At 36.2% G+C, this 21,650-nt stretch overlaps 1 protein-coding gene across 1 annotated transcript in view; it reads left to right on the top strand.

The window, feature by feature from the left end:
- Positions 1 to 21,650, top strand: part of NAE1 (NEDD8 activating enzyme E1 subunit 1) — a 34,171-nt gene that overhangs the window by 5,476 nt on the left and 7,045 nt on the right. The window contains 16 exon segments of the mRNA XM_032803778.2: positions 6,033 to 6,063; positions 7,775 to 7,846; positions 8,215 to 8,294; positions 9,120 to 9,229; positions 9,696 to 9,805; positions 11,894 to 11,956; positions 12,312 to 12,375; positions 14,035 to 14,126; positions 15,987 to 16,046; positions 16,151 to 16,284; positions 16,435 to 16,510; positions 16,865 to 16,904; positions 18,111 to 18,197; positions 19,667 to 19,759; positions 20,205 to 20,319; positions 20,405 to 20,454. Of these exon segments, the coding sequence (XP_032659669.1) occupies positions 6,033 to 6,063; positions 7,775 to 7,846; positions 8,215 to 8,294; positions 9,120 to 9,229; positions 9,696 to 9,805; positions 11,894 to 11,956; positions 12,312 to 12,375; positions 14,035 to 14,126; positions 15,987 to 16,046; positions 16,151 to 16,284; positions 16,435 to 16,510; positions 16,865 to 16,904; positions 18,111 to 18,197; positions 19,667 to 19,759; positions 20,205 to 20,319; positions 20,405 to 20,454 (1,277 nt within the window).

The raw sequence follows: 21,650 nt of genomic DNA on the forward strand, positions 1-21,650 counted from the left end.
AAGAATTATATGTTTCCAGAATAAAAGCGCAAACAAATGTAAGTTGTAGAAAGATCTAAAAAAAATCTGAACAGGACTCACTTTCTGGTAATGGGTTGCAACCCACTAAATTAAACCGACAGAAAAATGAAGAATCATGTCTAGAAGTTTGTCTGGACTCTAACAAGGAAAAGTAAAAAGAATATCACATATATTGGAATATAATTTGCTGCTCTCTCAGAAAGGACATAAACATATCAAAAGTAAAGCGACAATAGTATTCAAACAGTGGAGTTGGAGTCAAAATGCTAGATGTGGCTTCAAAATGGAGGTGTGGCTTCTGAATCTTATTATCATAAGTCAAAATGATTATTTACTATTATACATAAAATGACTTGATCCACATGAATTTGAGATCTTATTTCCAGATCTGTATTACCATAATTCTTACACTTGCAATGACAGATACAGATAAATTTGTAACTATGATTATTTTTGCCATGCACTTAAAACACACGAACGCGGATAGGAATTCACAAGATACAAACCTCTCCACAAAATTCCCTGAAACATCATTATTTAATTCTTGAAGAGCTCTGTGGCATTTGGGCTCGTTCTGTTTTAAAACATTTAAAAAATATACCTGTTTAAACATATCTACAATTACATGTTGTTTTATGTCTACAACCTTATTAGTATATACATGATGCATTACTTGTAAGTACATTATGGAGATATTGAATATAGTTCAACTATTTCAACCTCACATTCATTCGTAAATCACTATGTAATATAGCAAGGATTTTGTTTGAGCGCACTGTACTTTAACTTAAAAAGATAGTATAAAAATGGAAAATGTAATAACTGACTTATTATCTAGTTTAAAAATCACTGTATGGAAGCATCTGGTAAGCTACCTGATGCAGCTTTCTTAAGCACATGTTTAAGCTAAAAGCTAGCAAGCTGCCTAAAAACTCAGAGTAGTGATGATGGCAAGAAGATCCTGAAGTGGAAAAGCTACTAAAGATAATTACAATGGAGGAAGAAACAGCAGGAGCTAGGTCAAAGGATTGAGGGGGGTGAAGGGGAGAAGATGACACAAAGGTAAATAGACAACAGCACCTAACTAGCAGAAAATGGTGAGAGTAATAACTTAGGTAGATGGCACAAACCCAACTAACAATACAAAATGCAAGTCAATGTTGCTTTAGATAAGTAGCCCCCCCCAATTTTAAATCTTTGTAAATATGGTTTTGTACAAAATCTTTTCTTACTGATAGCTAGAAACAATAGTGATGAACAGAGACAGAATATAACTTTTAAGTGTTTAAGTATATAAAACTGCCCCTACTCCTCTCTCCACTCAGAATTTTAATTGTTTATTTCAGTTTTAAAAAAAAAACAAAACACACCCAGAAAGCCGTTAAGGACTCCTTACTTACCTCTCCATCTTCTCTTCTCGCTTAGTCACACTCCTCCCCCACTCTCACTTGACATAAACATCTCCCGACTCTCGCAGCTCTTCCTATGCCTGTTGTGACCCCATTCCATCTCTAAGGCTTCCTAGTCCCTGCAACCTCTCATTTTCAAGAGGTTATTCTCCTCCAACTTACCTTGCTCTTCCTCATCTTAAAAAATTCATCTATGGGCCCTGATCCTCTTCAGTATCGCTCCACGTTTCTCTGCCATCTCCAAACAATTTCTACAGCCATCTTCTTTGATTTCTTTCCTTAAGTTTCCATTTCCAACGCTATGCTCTTGCCTTATTATTCCCACTAACAACCACTCTAACAAAGGTTTCAAATATCTTACTAGACAATAACACAGGCCTATGCTTCTCTTTCCATTGCATCTTGAGTCTTTGACACAGTCAACCATATCCTCCTCTTGGAATATTTTCCTCTCCTAGTTTCTTTACTACCTCTTATTGTTCTTTCACGTGGGTCCTCATTCCCCTCTCCCCCCCGCACAACTTCGAGTTTTTGGTGGGGGCCTCCCAGGGCTCTATCCTTCCCTCCCTTCTGTACTTGCTATCTTTTTTTTATTGTGACAATCACACTGTCCACCTGGACTTGTCTCCTCATCAGTTAAACTTCACAGCAGTCTTTTAACACTCCTTGTGGCATCCAGCCACCAATTTAAACTCAACAGGGCCTAACTGGCTTTTGTTCCCTCATCTCTTGGACCCGTTCTTTCTTCACTCACTACTATAGAAGCAAAGGAATTTTTATCCATGTATGTTAACTTTCATTTATACACAGATTACCTCTGAAGATACTTACAACGGTGTTTATATTCTTTTACCTGGCAATTATTGCTTCTCTGTATCGAAAGAACTGAAAAGAGAGAGACCAGGAAAGTGACATTAATCATATCTTTCACAAAACTTAAGCTTTTAGGTTTTGCCTACAGTAGCCAGAACGTATTATATAGCTTCATGCAGGCAGAAAGAAGTTTCTATCAATATCTATTTCAATCAATTATTAATTTTATTACATCTTTAACATGATTCTTTTAAAACAGTTTTTTTTGAATCTTGTAAGTCAATTTGTAAAGAAGCTTATCCCAGTCTCTAAGGTCCCCCCAATCTGCCAAACTCCTGTAGCACATGCAAATTTCACTCTCCAGTAAGGAACGCATTGTAGGTGATTTTCACCCTGCTAATTCTCCATGCAGAGGGATCCTATGCTCACAGAGCCCTTCTAAGTCAACAGAGCTTCTGTGGGACAAGAGTCTGCCTGCACCTATAGACCAAGCCTAGTTATTACCATTAAATAGCTACACAGAGTCCACAGAAGTTGCATTTTGAATGTAAATCTACATATATTGTTTATTTAGTAAGGTTTCTATTCTTTCTCTAACTGCATGCATTTTTCAGGAGTTATGGAAGCATACTGAAGGAAAGTACTCTGCTTCCTTCTCCAGAGCTGAAGAACTCTATGTAAGTTCAAATCTCTACTTTCCACCAACCGAAGCTAGTCATAAAAGATATTACCTGACTTACCTTCTCTCTCTAAATAAAAGTGGTAAGTTTTGAGGACAGACAGTTTAAAGCCATGAACTAAATTTAGATATATAAAAGTTGTGGATTCTAAGTCACAGTAGGAGAGTAAATATTCACTACACTTCCTTGGTTATTTTTTTTTTTTTTTTTTTTTTTAAGAATATGGTCTTTCCAACTAATGCATTTAAAATTGGAATTTTCTTATTAATTACCTATTACACCATAGTACATTTCTCAACTATTCAAAAATCCACTGCCAAAACAAAATAGCCAGTTTGTTTTGAGCATAACTTCTACAGTTATATAAGTTAACCATTATTTTTAACAGCACGTAGTAAAACTACTGAACCTTATCACGCTGAACTTGTGTAGAAAACTGATAGGAAACCTACTTATTTCCGACATCTTCTCCGGTGACTTGATTCCATCAACAATTGTAAATGAGCCAATACCTTGAAAATAATACAATAAGAAATATGCACTCAATTATTCACTGAAAATTCTTCCTAAATTTAGGATTGATTTATCACCTGGTAGTACTAAATTTTTGAGGATTTCTTCCTGTGGCTGTTGCATTTATCACACAAACATGAGCAGCTTCTAAAGCTTCTGTCCATGATCACCCACAACCTATCAAGCAAGAAACACAGAAGCATTCAGAGGAAAAGTAACTGTGGTACAAATACAGTCTGAATGGCAGTGCAGATCTGATGTCACAGTCCATGTGGTTTAGTATACCATTTCCCATACGCTATTAAGTAGTGTGTCTAGGAGCATGATTTACACTGGAGTTTTGTCACTGACTTCAGCGAGGCAGGATTTACTTTAGTCCCTTCAGATGTGGGGAAAAACGTCTATGGAGAAGACAGCAAAGATTCCAGACTGTCAGCAACAGTTAACCTATATTGTCGGTGAGACTTAAAAATAAACTCCTGAACTGCAAGTGTTTCAGACCGTAGTTCGCAGACACTGCTCTCTCTTGCTGAAGATTTGTGTCTTCAGATGCAACGTATTCTGTATGGTGGCCCAGTACAGATTTTTTAAAGTTGTTTCAAAGCATTATTTGGCCAAACACCAACTAGCTTATCACCTGCTCTGGGTTTTGGTTTTTTTTTTTTTAAAGACAAACTCTAGCCTATAGGCTACAAAGATGTTTCCAAACATGAAACAAAATGTTTTCCTGCAGACCTCCAGCTCTAGCACCTTGCTGCTATTCAACGTAAAAAAGGTATGAAGAGTCTCATTAATTTTCACTCCTATTATTGGAAATTAGGGAGCAATGACTTCTCAGAATCAAGTCATTTTCACCCCAGTACAATTTATTAACTCTGAGGATAGCAGACAGTGAAAACTACTGACTGGAGAGGCAGACTCAAAAATGAAACTGGGGAGAGTAAAGTAGCTTAGATTTTTTAAGTGATGTGACAGGTAATACGCCCTCCCCAATTGCAGCCTACAGTTTTGTTTGTTTTTAACAAAACCTTTTGGAATATGACAACTGTTCATTCCACGCACTTTAATAATATTGACTTTATAAAAAATCCAGTTATAAAACCATGAAATATGACACATCGTTTCAGAGTTCACTAAGAGCACTTTTTGGATTATAGAAATAAACGAGGCAGTATGGACTTGTGATCAGAGCTGGTCGAAACTGCTTCCCCTATTGCCCCTATTGGAAAACGTTGAGTTTCCAACAAAACCATGGAGTACCAAGACATTTCAGTCTTCAAGGGCTTGTTTTTCCAACAAATACGTTTTTCACAAAACATTAACATCCTTAAACCCCCAGTTTTTCCCGAGGCCAGTGTGTGAGTGTGACCACCCCCCCACCAGAGTAATACCACCCCTGTCACAGCGGTGCGCGGCGCTGACCTGCCCACACCCCTCCTCTCGGGGAGCGCTTAGGACTGACCCTGGACACAGGGAAATCGCCTGGAGCCAGGCGCCCCAGACAGCGGGGGGGGCAGGCCCCGCGGGAAGGTCACTAGCCAGGCCTGAGGCGCACCTCGGCCCAGGGCTGCCCGGGCAAGGCGGCGCGCAGGGCCCCACACGAAAAAAAAAAAAAAAAAAAAAATACACCAAGGAAGTGTAGTGAATATTTTACTCTCCTACTGTGACTTAAGAATCCACAAACTTTTTTATATATCTAAATTTAGTTTCATGGCTTTTAAACTGTCTTGTCGGAAAGACCAAAATTCTTAAAAAAAAAAAAAAAAAAAAAAATACACCAAGGAAGTGTAGTGAATATTTTACTCTCCTACTGTGACTTAAGAATCCACAAACTTTTTTATATATCTAAATTTAGTTTCATGGCTTTTAAACTGTCTTGTCCTCAAAACTTACCACTTTTATTTAGAGAGAAAGGTAAGTCAGGTAATATCTTTTATTAGACTAGCTTCGGTTGGTGGAAAGTAGAAGATTTGAACTTACATAGAGTTCTTCAGCTCTGGAGAAGGAAGCAGAGTACTGTTCCTTCAGTATGCTTCCATAACTCCTGAAAAATGCATGCAGTTAGAGAAAGAATAGAAACCCTTACATAAATAAAACAATATATGTAGATTTACATCAAAATGCAACTTCTGTGGACTCTGTGTAGCTATTTAATGGTAATAACTTAGGCTTTGGTCCTATAAGGTGCAGGCAGACTCTTGTGCCCACATGAAGCTCTGTTGACTTTAGAAGGGCTCTGTGAGCATAGGGATCCCTCTGCATGGAGAATTTAGCAGGGTGAAAATTCACCTACAATGCGTTCCTTACTGGGAGAGTGAAATTCTGCATGTGCTACAGAGTTTGCAGATTGGGGGACCTTAGAGACTGGGATAAGGCTTCTTTACAAATCTGACTTTACAAGATTCAAAAAAACTGTTTTAAAAGAAGTCATGTTAAAGATGTAATAAAATTAATAATTGATTGAAATAGATATTGAAGAACTTCTTCTGCCCTGCATGAAGCTATATAATACGTTCTGCACTGTAGGAAAACCTAAAAGCTTAAGTTTTGTGAAAGATATTATTAATGTCACTTTCTGCTGTCTCTCTCTTTTCAGTTTCTTTCTACAGAGAAGCAATATTGGCCAGGTAAAGCAATATTAAACACGGTTTGTAAGTATCTTCAGAGAGTAATTGTGTATAAAATGAAAGTTAGACATACATGGATAAAAAATTCCTTTCTTCTATAGTAGTGAGTGAGAAGAACAGGGCTCCAGGAGATGAGTGGGAACAAAAGCCCAGTTTTGGCCCTGTTGAGTTTAAATTGGTGGCTGGATGCCCACAAGGAGATGTTGAAAAGACTGCTGTGAGTTAACCTTGATGAGGAAGACAAGTCCAGGGTGGACAGGTGGATTTGTCATCAATAAAAAAAAGATATCAAGTACAGAAGGGAGGGAAGGATAGAGCCCTGGGAGGCCCCCACCAAAAACTGAAGTGTGCGGGGGGGAGAGGGGAATGAGGACCCACTGAAAGAACAATAAGAGGTAGTAAGAGAACTAGGAGAGGAAAATATTCCAAGAGGAGGATATGGTTGACTGTGTCAAAGGGACTCAAGATGTCTATGGGAAAGAAGCACTAGGCCTGTGTTATGTCTAGTAAGATATTTGAAACCTTGGTTAGAGTGGTTTTAGTGGAATAATAAGGGCAGAAGCATAGCGTGTGGAATGGAACTTAAGGAAAGAAACTCAAGAAGATGGCTGTAGATAATTGTTGGAGATGGGAGAAGAGAACGTGGAGGATAACCTGAAGAGGATTCAGGGCCCATGATGAATTTTTAAGATGAGGAAGAGCAAGGTTGAATTGGGAGGAGAATAAACCTCTTGAAAATGAGAGGTTGAGGGGACTAGGAAGCCTAGGAGATGGAATGGGGTCACACAGGCAGAGGGAAGAGCTGGAGAATCGGGAAGATGTTTCAATGTCAGTGAGAGTGGGGGAGGAGAGTGTGCACTAGAGCGAGAAGAGAGATGGAGGAGGTAATAAGGAGTCTTACCGCTTTCTGGGGTGTGTGTTTTTGTTTTTTTTAAACTGATAAATCAATAAAATTCTGAGTGGAGAGGGAGTAGGGGGCAGTTTTATTAACTTAAACACTTAAAAGTTATATTCTGTCTCTGTTCATCACTATTGTTTCTAGTCTATCAGTAGAAAAGATTTTGTAAAACCATTATTTACAAAAGATTTAAAATGGGGGGGGGGCTACATTATCTAAAAGAACATTGACTTGCATTTTGTAGTGTTAGTTGGGTTTGTGCCATCTACCTAAAGTTAATTACTTCACCATTCTGCTAGTAGGTGCTGTTGCTTATCTTCCCTTGTGTCATTCTTCTCCCCTCACCCCCCTCAATCCTTTGACCTCATCTCCTGCTGTTTCCTTCCTCCATTGTAATTATCTTTAGTAGCTCTTTCTCACTTCAGGATCTTCTTGCCATCACTCACTACTCTGAGTTTCATTAGAGCTTGCTTAGCTTTTAGCTTAACAGTGCTTAAGAAAGCTGCATCAGGAGCTTACCATGCTTCCAATACAGTGATTTTTAAAACTAGATATAAGTCAGTTATTACATTTTTCCATTTTTATACTATCTTTTTAAAGTAAAGTACAGTCTGGCTCAAACAAAATCCTTGCTATTACATAGTGATTTTAAGATGAATGTGAGGTTTGAAATAGTTGAACTATATCAATATTCCATAATGTACTTACAAGTAATGCATCATGTATACTACTAATAAGGTATGTAGAACATAAAACCAACATGTAAATTGTAGGTATGTTTAAACAGGTATATTTTTAATTGTTTTAAAACAGAACCGAGCCCAAAGTGCCACAGAGCTCTTACAAGAATTAAATAATGATGTTTCAGGAAATTTTGTGGAAGAGGTTTGTATCCTTGAATTCCTATCCGCGTTCTGTGTGTTTAAGTGCATGGCAAAATAAAGTCATTAGTTACAAATTTATCTGTATCTGTCATTGCAGTGTAAGAATTTATGGTAATACAGATCTGGAAATAAGATCTCAAATTATGTGGATCAAGTTCATTTATGTATATACGTAAATAACATTTGTACTTAATGATAATAAAGATTCAGAAGCCACACCTACCATTTTGAAGCCACATCTAGCATTTTGACTCCAACTCCACTGTTGAATACATATTGTCGCTTTAACTTTTGATATGTTTATGTCTTTCTGAGAGAGAGCAAAATTTATATTCCAATATATGTGAATATTTTTTTACTTTTCTTTAGAGTCCAGACAAACTTCTAGACAATGATCCTTCATTTTTCTGTCGGTTTAATTTAGTGGTTGCAACCCAGTTACCAGAAAGGTAGAGTCCTGTTCAGATTTTTTTAGTCTTCTTACAACTACAGTTTTGTTTGCAGCTTTATTATGGGAAAATATAATTTATGTGAAGCAACATTGCCCTTTTTGCTGTCATATGCAACATTTATAGACTGGAAAGCTTTATGATGATGATTTTCATTAGACCTTTTGTTTGTTAATACACCAATTTTTTAAGTTCTTGTATTGACTTGTTAGGCACAGTCTTCAAAGTCACTTAAATGTTGAGTGCTTCTCTCTAGTGAGGGAGTTCCTCCTAATCCACCATAGCTATGTCAATTTAGTCATCTAATTTGGGGCCTCACATATAATGGGATCCGTGATACCTTCAAGTCTTTGTGATTTTCTCTTTATCACCCATCCAACTCCCTCTTTTCGAACTGTGAACATAATTGTATTGCCACACATTACTTTAGTAAGAAGAATTCCATGTGGCTCTATCAGAAGCTTTGTCAGGACTGTCTGTTAGGAGTTCCACTTCACAATTTGTGGATCCAACTGATCTTTCCAATTATTTTATTTGCCTACATTCTTTTTTTTTAAACTGACCTTTTAAAAGTTTGGGACCATAGAAAACAATGCAACGCTGAAGAGCCAATGGCTATAAATAATCTGATAATGTCTTTTTGCTGTAATTTTTAAAATCTCTTCTGATCTTATTTCATATACATTTATGACATCCTTTTGATCATGTTATACTTTTACCTTTGAATGCCTCTCATGTGGGAAACAGTGTATTTTTTTAAAATTATTGTTGCATACCTGATTATCTCTTATATGTTCTAAGAGTCATTTTATTTTTTTTTTTCAGTATATTGATGCGTTTAGCTGAAATTCTCTGGAATGCTAACATCCCTCTGTTAGTCTGTAGGACTTATGGACTAGTTGGCTATATGAGAATTATTATTAAGGAACATCCAGGTAAGAGATTTCTTTTGAAATTAAACTTAGATGGATTTAAAGGTGGAATTGAAAGCTCTTTTCTAGAAGTTTTAGTTGTGTTGTTTATGTAGATGACATTTATATATTTAAAGAACTATTTCATTTTTATCTTGTGAAGTATTTAGTGTTAGTTAATAACCTTGGCATTTGCAGTTGGAATTTCCCACCCTAAAAAATCATTCTAGCCATGGAAATGATTTACTGAAAATTGAATGCAACAAGTAATTAACCCGATGATGCAACAGAAGGGAGACTTTTGTCCAATACTATACTGCATTATATTATAGAATACATTACAGTGAGGCACTACTTCCATTAATGTGTAATTATTTTAGTGGGACTCACATAACTACCCAAGCACTGAATATTTACTGCTATGTTTTGTAGTTTACGATCTGTCTTGTTTATCTTTCAAATTAAATTATCTTGTGTAACTCTTTGGCAGTCGTTGAATCCCATCCAGACAATGCATTAGAAGATCTGAGACTGGACAACCCATTTCCAGAGCTGAGGGAACATATGCAGTCTTATGACTTGGATCATATGGAAAAAAAGGTTAGCATGAGACTTGCATTCTAAAACACATTCAAAATAGGCCCTCTTTTCGCAAGGAATTCCATGCAGATGGGTCTCTCCTCCTGCACAGAGATAGTTGCAGGATTAGAGCCAAAGGGTCCTTTTTTTTTTTTTTTTTTTTTTTTTTTAAAGTTTAGCTGATGTCTTCAGTGAATTTGGCTATCGCAAAAGCTAATTGTGAGTTAAAATACCAAACTTTGTCTGTGCTGCTGTAAATGTCACTTCACATAGTAAGCATTCTGAAGCCATATTTTTGGGAAACATCCTTCCTTATGTTAGGTGGGATTAGTGTAATCTGGTCATAAAAGTATGGTAACTGGTGGCACAGAGCCAATGTAAAGTCTCTTGCATAATTTGTCCCCTTTATGGCTAGAGGAGGAAATAGGGTGTAGCTAGTATGTCCTGTGCTATGCCAATTTTTGGCTGTGTCTTTGACCCCTGTACTCTTTGCAACCCAGTACAAATTAGAGCATCCTGAGGGCAGATAGAATGGCTTTCACAGGGCAGCACCAAGATTAGGAGAGTGCAGCGGTAAAATCTGAACCACCATTTTGCTCTATTTTATCAAACCCTCTATTTTATCTTTGTGCAGTGTGACCATCCCAAGTTAAGGAGGAAAGCAAAAAGGGTTTTTGACAATGATTGTCTGCAGGGCCGGGTCCAGGCACCAGCCTTCCAAACAGGTGGTTGGGGTGACCGTCTGCAAGGGGTGGCAGCCTGTGTGTTTTTGCCCCCAAGCAGCGCGCTGAATTGCCATCGCGGACGGTGGGGGCAGTCCTTGTGCTGTTAGGGCGGCATGCGCGTTTCCGCGGCAGCAGCAATTCGGCGGCAGTTTCTATGTTCAGCTGTTCACGGCGGCGCAGCTTCTGTCTCCGCTGAATTGCCGCCGCCGTGGAAATGCATGTGCCACTCAAACGGCGCACAGACTGCCCCGGCAGTTCGCGGCAATTCGGCGTGCTGCTTGGGGCGGCGAAAACAGTAGCGCCAGCCCTGATTGTCTGGAACTCTCAGTTCAAACAGCAAATCCCAAAGCTACAAATTAAATATAAACTTTGGATTGGATTACTGTATGATATTTATAGTATATGTGAGTACTGACAGAACCTGGGGTATGAATTGGTCTGCATTTTAAGATGTAAATTGGGGAGGAAGACTATAAACAGTGATTTGTGGTCTAAATCTTTCACTTGTGGAAATGTAAGTTTGATACTTTTGTCACAGTTTTAGCAGCAGGTCTTACTTTCCAAAGAGAGTACAGGAGGAGTTGCAGTATGAAAAAGAAAGACCTTTAGCTTTCCTGTAGTAGGGCTGGTCTATATGTCTAATCTCCTTTTTCCGGCCCTAACCTATCAAAAGTATAACATCTGGTCACTACCCTGATGATAATACTAGACCTTTGCATTTAAGAGGGCTTAAACTTAACTAAAATTATTAAATCCACATGCAGGACAGTTCTAAGTAATTGTGCAATTTGCAGTTCTCAGATTTAGATTTTAAACTATATAATGCATTTTTTGCCATCAAATTACTTCCTGGGTTATTTGTAAAAGTTCAAAACTGAGCACATCATAACTTTTATAGACAATTAGTATTTATTTGCTCCCCCTTCCTAAGATTTATTTGATATATGACAACATAAGAACAGCCATAGTTGGTCAGACCAATGGTCCATCTAGCCCAGTATCCTGTCTTCTGACAGTGGCCAATGCCACGTGCTTCAGAGGGAATAAACAACAGGTAATCATTAAGTGATCCATCCCCTGTCGCCCATTCCCAGCTTCTGGCAAAGAGGCTAGGGACACCATCCCATCCCTGACAAACTTATCTGAAATTTCATTTAATTGCAGAATCTGTTTACATAATGTTACAGGCATTACTGTCCAAAACTAGGCAACTTTATTGAATCAGAAAAGTTGTTCTTAACTCTCTTATGGTGCTCAATATTATAGGATTTTAAAACTGTGGTCATTTAACATACAGAGCTGTCATCTTTAAAGAAATAATTTATTTCTAACTACTTCCAGAATTATGTCCATTACAGATTTTTTTTCTGTTTGTTGATTGCAGGACCATAGTCACATTCCATGGATTGTGATTGTAGCAAAGTATTTAGCAAAATGGTACAGTGAGGTATGTTGATAATGTCTTATCATGAGTTAAATATATAGCATCCAGACTTTCTAATGTAGGCTTTTAATGAAAGTATATCTGACTCCAAACTAGATCACTTGGTAGTAATAAAGAATTGGACAGGTGATAAAAAGTACCACATTGAACAGTGTCCAAAGATTTTATTTTGGGGGCACTGAATGAAGCCTGTAACTACTGAAAAGTGTCTGGTTTGTTTTTTACCCTATGTTTCCTTTACCACTTACTGAAACACAAATATATGTGTATTAACTTTGACACAAACTATCTAGAAGGTAGTCGTGTGACAGGATAATTGTTAGATTAATCTATCTTTTATTTATACTTTAAATTTTAGAAAAGTGAGCAGATACCTAGGAATTACAAAGAAAAGGAAGCCTTCAGAGAGCTGATTAGACAAGGTAATATATGTTATGGGCATTTCGGCTACTATGAAAAGACGTACAAGACAACTTGTCACTGTGGCTTGAAATTGAACTTACATCAAAGCAGATTCATGATTTCTTGAATAGGTGTGTCTTAGGATCCTGAGTCGGCTTATGGAGCCATCCGGTAATACTTGTTTCTTTTTCTAAGCAAAGGCAAGCACCTTCATTCTATTGTAGTTCTTTAAAGAAAAGACAAATGCTAACTTTTTGGAAAACATATCTACCTTTGCCTAAAATTTTGCTAAAGTAGGGCTCTGGATTTTCCTTATTAGTGGAATTAAGAGGCTATGTCACTAGTATAAAACCAGCCTGAAAAATATCTGTTGGCTCATGGGCCAATGTGAAATAAGTTTGTACCCATTTCATTTTCAAATGGTTGTGTCCACATCTCTCATGTATGCACATGCATGTGAATGCTAATGCACACATACAGATCAGTTCCAAAGTTATTCTTTTCTTAACAGCATCATCAGAAAGGTCAAGGATTAAGATGAGCATGGAGGCTGAATTACTTTCTCAGCCCTAGAGGTGGTGATTCTATGGAGAGACCTATTAGTGGGTAGCATGAGGAAATGTAGATATCTAGTGACCATATTGTAATTAGTCTTTGGATGGAGGACTTCGCTTTTAAGGGCTGTCAATCTAGCACCCTTCACAAGCATGAAAATGTACAGAGTATTTTTAAAAGAAATGTAAATAAAGCATTTTAAGTTGCTATAGAAACAAGATTATTTCCAGTTATGAACAGACTTAGTTTCTGGTACAAACAAACGGATTTGTTTTTCTCTTGATATCTAAATCCTATTTACATCACTGTAAGTTATTCAAAAAATTATTTATTTGCATTACAATAAAGACTGGTTCCCTAACAGAACTGAAGTGCAGAGTTTTATGCTAATTGGATTTTGCTGCAGCCTAGAGTAAGTACTCTATTCAACATTTGTATCAGTGAAACAGTTGTAATTTTAACAATGATATTTACAGTCAGTAACATTTTCTTATCTCCTGTTACTTATATTCACCTATATTTTTGTTTTGTGTCAAGTAAAGGAAGAGCTTCAGTGTTTGATAACCTGCAAGTCACTTTAGACACCAGAAGTATTTTGATAAGTATAAGATAAAGAAACAGTTGTACATAAGAGAAATGATGGTCTCATATGTCTATATCTGTATAGTGATTAAAGCACTGGACAGAAATTCAGGACCTCTGGATTCTGTTACAGACTTTGATTTGAACTTCTATACAACCATGAGCAAATCACATGCTCCATCTGTGCCTTAGTTTCTCTATCTGTAAAACTGGTGATAGCATTTTCCCTACATCCTATACATTGTGACATTTAATTCATTAATATTCATAACATGAACTTGTGAGATCTTACCATGGAAGACATCATGAGCACAAAGTATTTTTAATACCATATCAAAATATTTGTACACATGGATGAGGGAGGAGGTAGCTGTTTTTGTCTCTTAATGTGGTGATGTATATATGTTTTGTGATGACAGAACTAGAACAGTGATATGTCACAGATTCTCCAAGAGAAAATCTGATGTGTTGCCAGGACATAAATGTAATGTGGGAGGTAGAGTTTGTATTATTGCTTGTGTTTCCTGTTTCTTTTCAAATAGGAATCTTAAAGAATGAAAATGGGATCCCAGAAGATGAAGAGAACTTTGAAGAAGCTATAAAAAATGTAAACACAGCACTAAATGTTACTAAGGTAAAAGTAGTTTATTAAGTTTTAAATGATTGAACATAATGCATTTGAAGAGCTAAGGGGACCACGTATCTTTTGATAGTATCATTATTTGTTTTTTCAGAACAAAAATTCCACAGCAGATCTACAGTCAAAGTTATTTTGATGACCTCCTCTTATTCTCTCTATAAACCAAACAAACATTTTGGAACAAGTTGGCAGGACCAGTAGTATGTGCACAAGAGGGTAGATCCAGTTGGGCTATAATACAATGGCACAGTTGTATTGGGAAACATACAAAGCACCTGTCCACATGCTGCCTGATTGGAGCCACTTGCTAAACTATTCTTTCTTCACTAATTTTTTTTTAAATGGTCCGGATGTATTAAGAAGAGTAAGGCTTAGTTTTGGATATCATCACTTGACTATTTTTTATGAAAATTGGGTGTTCATATCAGACAATTGTTCCTTCTTCTAAGCTCTGCTGCTTAACTAATGTTAAAGGCCTTGTGTTCCTTGCTGAGGAGTTAATTCATTAAAAATACTTAGTGAAGTCAGATAGTAGAACAGTCTTCCAAATCAGTGTCAAAAGCATTTCCACAGTATCACTTAAGGCGAACATGCAGTATTTTCGTGAGTGTTTAAAAGAATTGAGTGAAATTAAATTTAATAAGCTGTAAAATTTAAGTATTCATTTGTATAGAACTTACCAGTTCTTTCTTAACCTAAATCAACAGATCTACAGAAAGTTTTTAAAGGGTTATGGATTTCATATAAGAAACTATGTATCTTTTGGAAAACACAGTTGCATGGTCTTGTGTACTTGAGGTGTTAAGCTTTTCTTAAAGACACATCCAACTCACATGTATTAGCAAGCCTCAGGTTACTGCAGAACTGGTCTACTCCCCAGTTAACATACTGTATTGATTTGTGAAGGGCTAAAGGAATGTTTGCTGAAACAAAACTCCTATTTGACCAATAATATTAGTGTGGACATAACCAGAATCTGTTAACATTACCAAAACTAAATGCGAGGATCATCATTTGCTATGGGGTTGGGGACAGTCATATTTCTCCCTTTCCTCCAACTTTGGATGCAGTCATTAGGTAAGCAATAATTGCCCAATTTTTTTTTGTCTGTGTTGCTAAATAGTCTGTATGCTGACACATTTTTCCCCCTCCTCCTGCCCCCAGAATTTTTCTGAAATGATGCCCTTGTTAAATGTATGTAATTCCTAACATTAGGGGCAAATGTTTCCAGTTCTCATTGAAATTGCAAGGGTGTTGCTAAGGACAGATTTGGTGTGTAAAGTTTGAGTTAATTAGAAGCCTACAGTTTTAGCAATTGACACTTTCCTAAATATGATGGTAAAGAGGTAATTTATCCTAAAGTATCTGTAGCCAGTTGGACAGATTCTTTCATGGAGGTTTATTAAAAATGACTTTTACCTAGAAAATCTAATGTCATTTAGATATTGAATTGCCCACATACAGGGCCAGCGCTTCCATTGAGGTGAACTAGGCAATCGCCTAGGGCACCAGGATTTTCAGGGGGCGGCATTTTGCCGGAGGGGGGGCGGCAGGCAGCTCCGGTGGACCTGCCGCAGTCGTGCCTGCGGAGGGTCCGTTGGTCCGCAGTTCCAGTAGACCTCCTGTAGGCACAGCTGTGGTAGCTCCACCGGAGCCGCGGACCAACGGACCCTCCGCAGAAATGCCTGCGGCAGCTCCACCGGAGCCACGGGAGTGGTGCGCGGGGCAGCGAAATGGCCGTGCACCTAGGGCGCGAAAAACTCTAGCGCCGGTCCTGCCCACATAATTACTTTTGGGACAATTCTTGAATAAGAAACTTAAGTAAATACATGTGTGTATTTTTTTTTTTTACAGATTCCAAGCTGTATTGAAGACATTTTTAATGATGATCGTTGCATCAATCTCACACAGCAGGTAACAAGAGTAACTAAGGTTAAGATGTTTGTGTAGGAATATTATTACAGATAATACTTTTGTGTACAAGGAAAATTAAATTACTGCTATTTGTACTCTTGCAGACGCCGTCCTTTTGGATTTTAGCTCGAGCTGTAAAAGAATTTGTAGCAAAAGAGGGGCAAGGAAATTTACCTGTTCGGGGCACTATTCCTGATATGATAGCAGATTCGGGTAAATTTATCAAATTGCAAAATGTGTAAGTATTTGAGTTTCTTCTTCAAAGACAATCGGCATTATACTAATGGAGGGCATTGATAAAAGTGTTGTTCAATTTTATGCTCTTAAAATAAAACTGTAGCTTTAAACTATGGTTTAAACTATTAAAACTATTTCTTACCCTTTACAGATACCGTGAAAAAGCAAAGAAAGATGCTGCTGCTGTGGGTAACCATGCTGCTAAATTGTTACAGTCAATAGGCAAGGTAGTTATAATATAACTTCATTTCATTTCTCTTAAAAGACAATAATTTTTTATGTAGTCAGTAAAGAATGGGGAAAGGAGCAAAATAGAGACAGTGAAGAGCTGACTTAACTACCACATGAAGAGTCTTACTAAATAAAGTTCTAATATGATTTAACTATACGTACAGTGTGTGTATTTCTGCATTGTTTGTACTTTCCTGTGACTATTTAGAATGTTAAGTGAAAGGGACATATGAACACAAGTCTTCCTTGGCTAACATTTAATCTAACATCTATTTCAGTATAATTTTGAAAATGTAAATCTTCTAACCATTGTCTTGTGCAGGAACAAACACGTTCTTATTCCTTTGCAGGCACCAGAGTCAATTTCACAGAAAGAGTTAAAATTGCTTTGTAAGTATCTTTGGATTTTGCATTTCATCATTCTTGTTTTATGCACATAGAAAATTTCAGGAAGTCTTACAATTATTGACAATATAGGTATATTAATCTCTAGCTCAGTATTTGAATTTCTTTTGTATTACAAATGTTGTGCCTCTTCCTGAGAAGTAATGGACACACACATCTCCCACTGATTTCAATAGAAGTTGCAAGTGCTTAGCGCCTGTCAGAATAAGGTGCATGGAAAGCTATAGGCAGATCCCTGAATGTTATATGCCCACAAAAATAAAATAAATTACTGATGATTCTGGATGGAACTACTGTTTGTTTGGGCAAAGTTTGTTTTACCCTTGTATATTAATAAATACTAGGGCATATGACAAGGAAAACAGCAGCCATCTGAAACTATAGGTATTTGTTGTTTTTTGAAGTGCTGTAGTTGTGGCATGTATTTAGAGTTTTTGGTTTGTTTGAGGTGGGTTTTTTTCCTCCTTCCCTATGTTCATCCATATTTGTCAGTCTAGTTTTTTTTTATTCCCCTTTCTGTAATTTTACCACTGCCACAGGTTCACTCTTGCCCATCCCCAACCACAGATTTTTAGAATGTTGCTCTCTAGATTGTGTTTTGCCACAGAGAGAGTAGGCAGCCATAGAGAGAGCAGGAAGCAGCACTATTTAGTGTAACTTAGAAAAGAGAACAGCTTTTGGGAGGATGGAGGAAGAAAATATGGGACTGATGCCTGTGGTCCAACAGATGACCATAAAAGAGGAGGAAGTATCATGCTTTCTGAAGTCTGATACCACATGTATTGACAATCCTTATCACAGTGCAATAGGCAGCATGATTGGAATTTTGAAGTACACAAATATAGAACATTTTAATAAAACTGTTTCCCTTCATGGACCTATAAAGAAAAATTACTTATCTAAAAGATTTTATTACATTGCACCACTGAAGAAATACAATTAAAAACTAAAATAACATCAGTTGGTGATAGATGTACTGTACACTGTTTAACAATAAGTAAATTTCTAAAATGCCTGAAGAAAATATTAGAGGGGTAGCCATGTTATTCTGGATCTGTAAAAGCAGCAAAGAGTCCTGTGGCATCTTATAGACTAATGGATGTATTGGAGCATGAGCTTTCATGGGTAAATACCCACTTCGTCGGATGCACCCTTTTAATCAGTGCTCCAATATTTCTTTTCTGTGTTCAGGCAGCAACTCAGCATTCCTTCGAGTAGTGCGATGTAGATCCCTGTCTGAAGAGTATGGTTTAAATACATTTAACAAGGATGAAATTAGTAAGGACTTATTTTTATTTATTTGTAGTTTTTCTTTGAGCATCTTTCTTTTATCATGACTCCATACTTAAACAGAAAATACATATAGTATATATTTCAAATCATAATTTTAAAAATATTTTTATGACAATTTTGTTTTAAAAGCTCAAAGATGAGCCACTGAATTAATGTGTGTGGTGGTTTTCCCTGGCAGATATTTTCTCTTCAGGAGCCATGTCATTGTCATCAAGGTGTTATAATTTTTAAATTATATTCTCTCCTGTCTGACTTAAGTTTTTTGTAACAGGAGCTAGAAAGGTTCTTCCTCAGGAGCAAATACTTATTTATCTTTTTTTAGCTACTGACAGTTGTATTTTGTGAATAAATTGTGGCAAAGTATCATTTAATAAAAATTAGGCACATAACTGCTACAGACTTTTCAAACATGCATAACTCCAAATTCAAAGGTAAATACTAAAAGGGAAACAGCAGGTTTAGTGTGTGTCTTTTCAGTCTTACAATGTTTTGGCCAAAAGAATTGTTTTGTTTATCACATTCACAAAGTACATAAGTAAAATTTCCTTGAACTGGCTCATATTATGTTGGGTACAATAATTCAGGAACTTGTTTAATTTTACATTTAAAAAGTTTCATATGCATTGTCCATACATCATTTTTTGTGCCTATCTTAAGCAGACTTCCATTTATTATATAATTATCGCCCTTAGTGTTTCTTCTGTAAATATACATTATAAATAGGCTTGTCACGATTAGATTTGTGTTGGTAAACACTGATTTCAAGAATGAAAGTGAACCAAAAAAATAGTTCCATTGATTTAAAAATCAAAATTTACAGATAAGCAGATAAGAAAAATCTTGAAGTAAGAGTTTGACTTAAGGATATTTACTTTCTGTATTTTGATGTAATGTTGACAATTTGTGTTTTAATGGTTATAAAGTTTAACTTTTTGATTCTCAATGTCTACTGTCATTAAAATAATTGTGACTTCCCCCCCACATAATTTCCTGCAACTGTGTATATTTAAATCAACACAAATATTTTATCGATCACAATTATAAAAAAAAATAAAGTTCTGCCAAGTGTAATTATGAAACTCAAATTGTGACTCGACGTAAATATCACAATCAAGCAATTGTTGGCATTGGTGGAGTTTAAGTAGGAACAGGTGGACAGCTCCAAACTGAGATTATATAAAAATCTATGGGTACATAACATTTAGTATACTTCGTCACTTACGTATCTAAACAATCCATCACTAAAGCTTGAAGGGAGACTTCTCAGTTGTCTCCCATGGGGGTGTGGTGGCAAAACTGTAAAAAAAATAAAAAATAAAAAAAAAAGTGTTTTACATTCAAGCAAATGTGAAATATTTTTATCATTCCATCTATCTGCAAGTCTATTTTTAAACCAATTTAAAATCTGTGTTTTGAGGTGTGTGTGGGTTTTTGTTTTTTTTTATCATTTTCAGTTTCCAGCATGGATAATCCAGACAGTGAGATAGTGCTATACTTAATGCTACGAGCTGTGGATAGATTTTATAAACAGCATGGTAGATACCCAGGTAGGTTATTACAGTAGTTTTCGATACATATCAGTCACTCTAGGCAACATAACAATCTAATTTATGATACAGTAGTATATACAAACTATAATAATGACTAAGCAAATATTTGAACTAGAGTACATTTATTGTGCAAATATTACAAAGTGACCACATTCTTAAGATTAACAAATTAATGCAGATTGATGATGGTTTTAATTGCTTGTAAAAATTATAGTTAAATTACATGATGTTCATTCAGCAGAATACTAAATCGTCATCAGTGGTATTTGATCAGTATTGTTAGAGCTATAATTAAATATGAATGTATGTTACTTGAATAAAAATGTTAATGACCACAATAACAAACAAGGTAATAATAGCAGAATTTTAAAAATTATTGGATGTGTTAACTCTGGCACATTAAAGTCTAATGAGGAGAAATGGCTCATAATATGTGTTCTAGGTGTGTATAACTACCAAGTGGAAGATGATATTGGAAAACTGAAATCTTGCCTCAGTGGTTTTCTTCAGGAATATGGGCTGTCTGTAACAGTGAAGGATGATTATGTCCATGAATTGTAAGTATTATATGATAAGATGTCACTTTCATTAGTTTATTTAAACTGCCCTAAAATACTAATTATTTTACTTTTTGCTATCTAGTTGTCGCTATGGAGCTGCTGAGCCACATACTATCGCTGCATTCTTGGGAGGTAAGAATATCACTATATTTTCACAGGTCCATTTAGAATGGTCAACTGAGCTATTTTTGAGCCCAATTTTTATTATTTTAATGGAATTCCTCTTCAGTATATTTGCAGCAAAGGGAATAACTATGGGCTGCAGACAAAGACTGTATTAGTACTGCAACATTTTAAAGTCGGTGTGTCATATGCTATATGGAAGAAGTTGTCTGAGAAAGTGATCAGACTGAAATAAAAGAAATAATGGAAAATTAATGATCTTATTAGGCCAGTTATGCTACTTGTACTTTTATTACTCTAGTTTAAAATAAAATTTATAATGTGTATATATGACTAGTGAAAGTATAAAAATCTGAAGCACTGACAGAAACAATAGTACAATATGACTAATTTTAATTTAGTTCTAATTTCAGTGTAGACATTGCCAACTCTGCAAACTTTGTAAATCTGTACCTAACCAACATTGACTTATTTCAGGCTGCAATAAATATTTTATAACCAAGATATAAATCATTTTGAAATGCATATAATAGAAGTATTATTGCAATCTTAACTGTTTGTTTTTGCTTGTCTTCTTACAGTGACAGTTAAAGTGTTTAGTTATATAAACAACTTAGATTTTATTTTAAAGGTTAAAGAAAATTATATTGCCATGGGTGTATGTGGTACTTTAGAAAAATGTATGAAGACAAGATCAGGGTTCTTAAGAGTTTATAATTGCAAAGAAAAGGTGAACACAGTATTTTTATATAGGTATTAAAAGGGGTTATAGCAATAAAGTAAAATTTAAGAGCTTGTTCAACAGTTAAAGAAATAAAACCTAGAGAAGCTAATTACTAGCTAAGTTTTCTTTCACCTGAATTTTCCAATACTCAGACTCTGGATTGCATAATCTCTTTTGAAAGGAAAGGGGATTTTTGAATGGGAGGGGAGGAAGTGTTTTAGAAAAATGGTTGATTAGGAAAAAAAAATCAGGTTGAGGATATAGACACTTCTCTTGCATTAATTCAGAAAGATCAGCAGAGAATCCTGTGGCACCTTATAGACTAACAGACGTTTTGGAGCGTGAGCTTTCGTGGGCGAATACCCACTTCGTCAGACGCAGGTAGTGGAAATTTCCAGGGGCAGGTATATATATGCTAGCAAGCAAGCTAGAGATAACAAGGGTTAGTTCAATCAGGGAGGATGAGGCCCTGTTCTAGCAG

The sequence above is a fragment of the Chelonoidis abingdonii genome, chromosome 19 (assembly GCF_003597395.2).
Source record: "Chelonoidis abingdonii isolate Lonesome George chromosome 19, CheloAbing_2.0, whole genome shotgun sequence".
NCBI lineage: Eukaryota > Metazoa > Chordata > Testudines > Testudinidae > Chelonoidis > Chelonoidis abingdonii.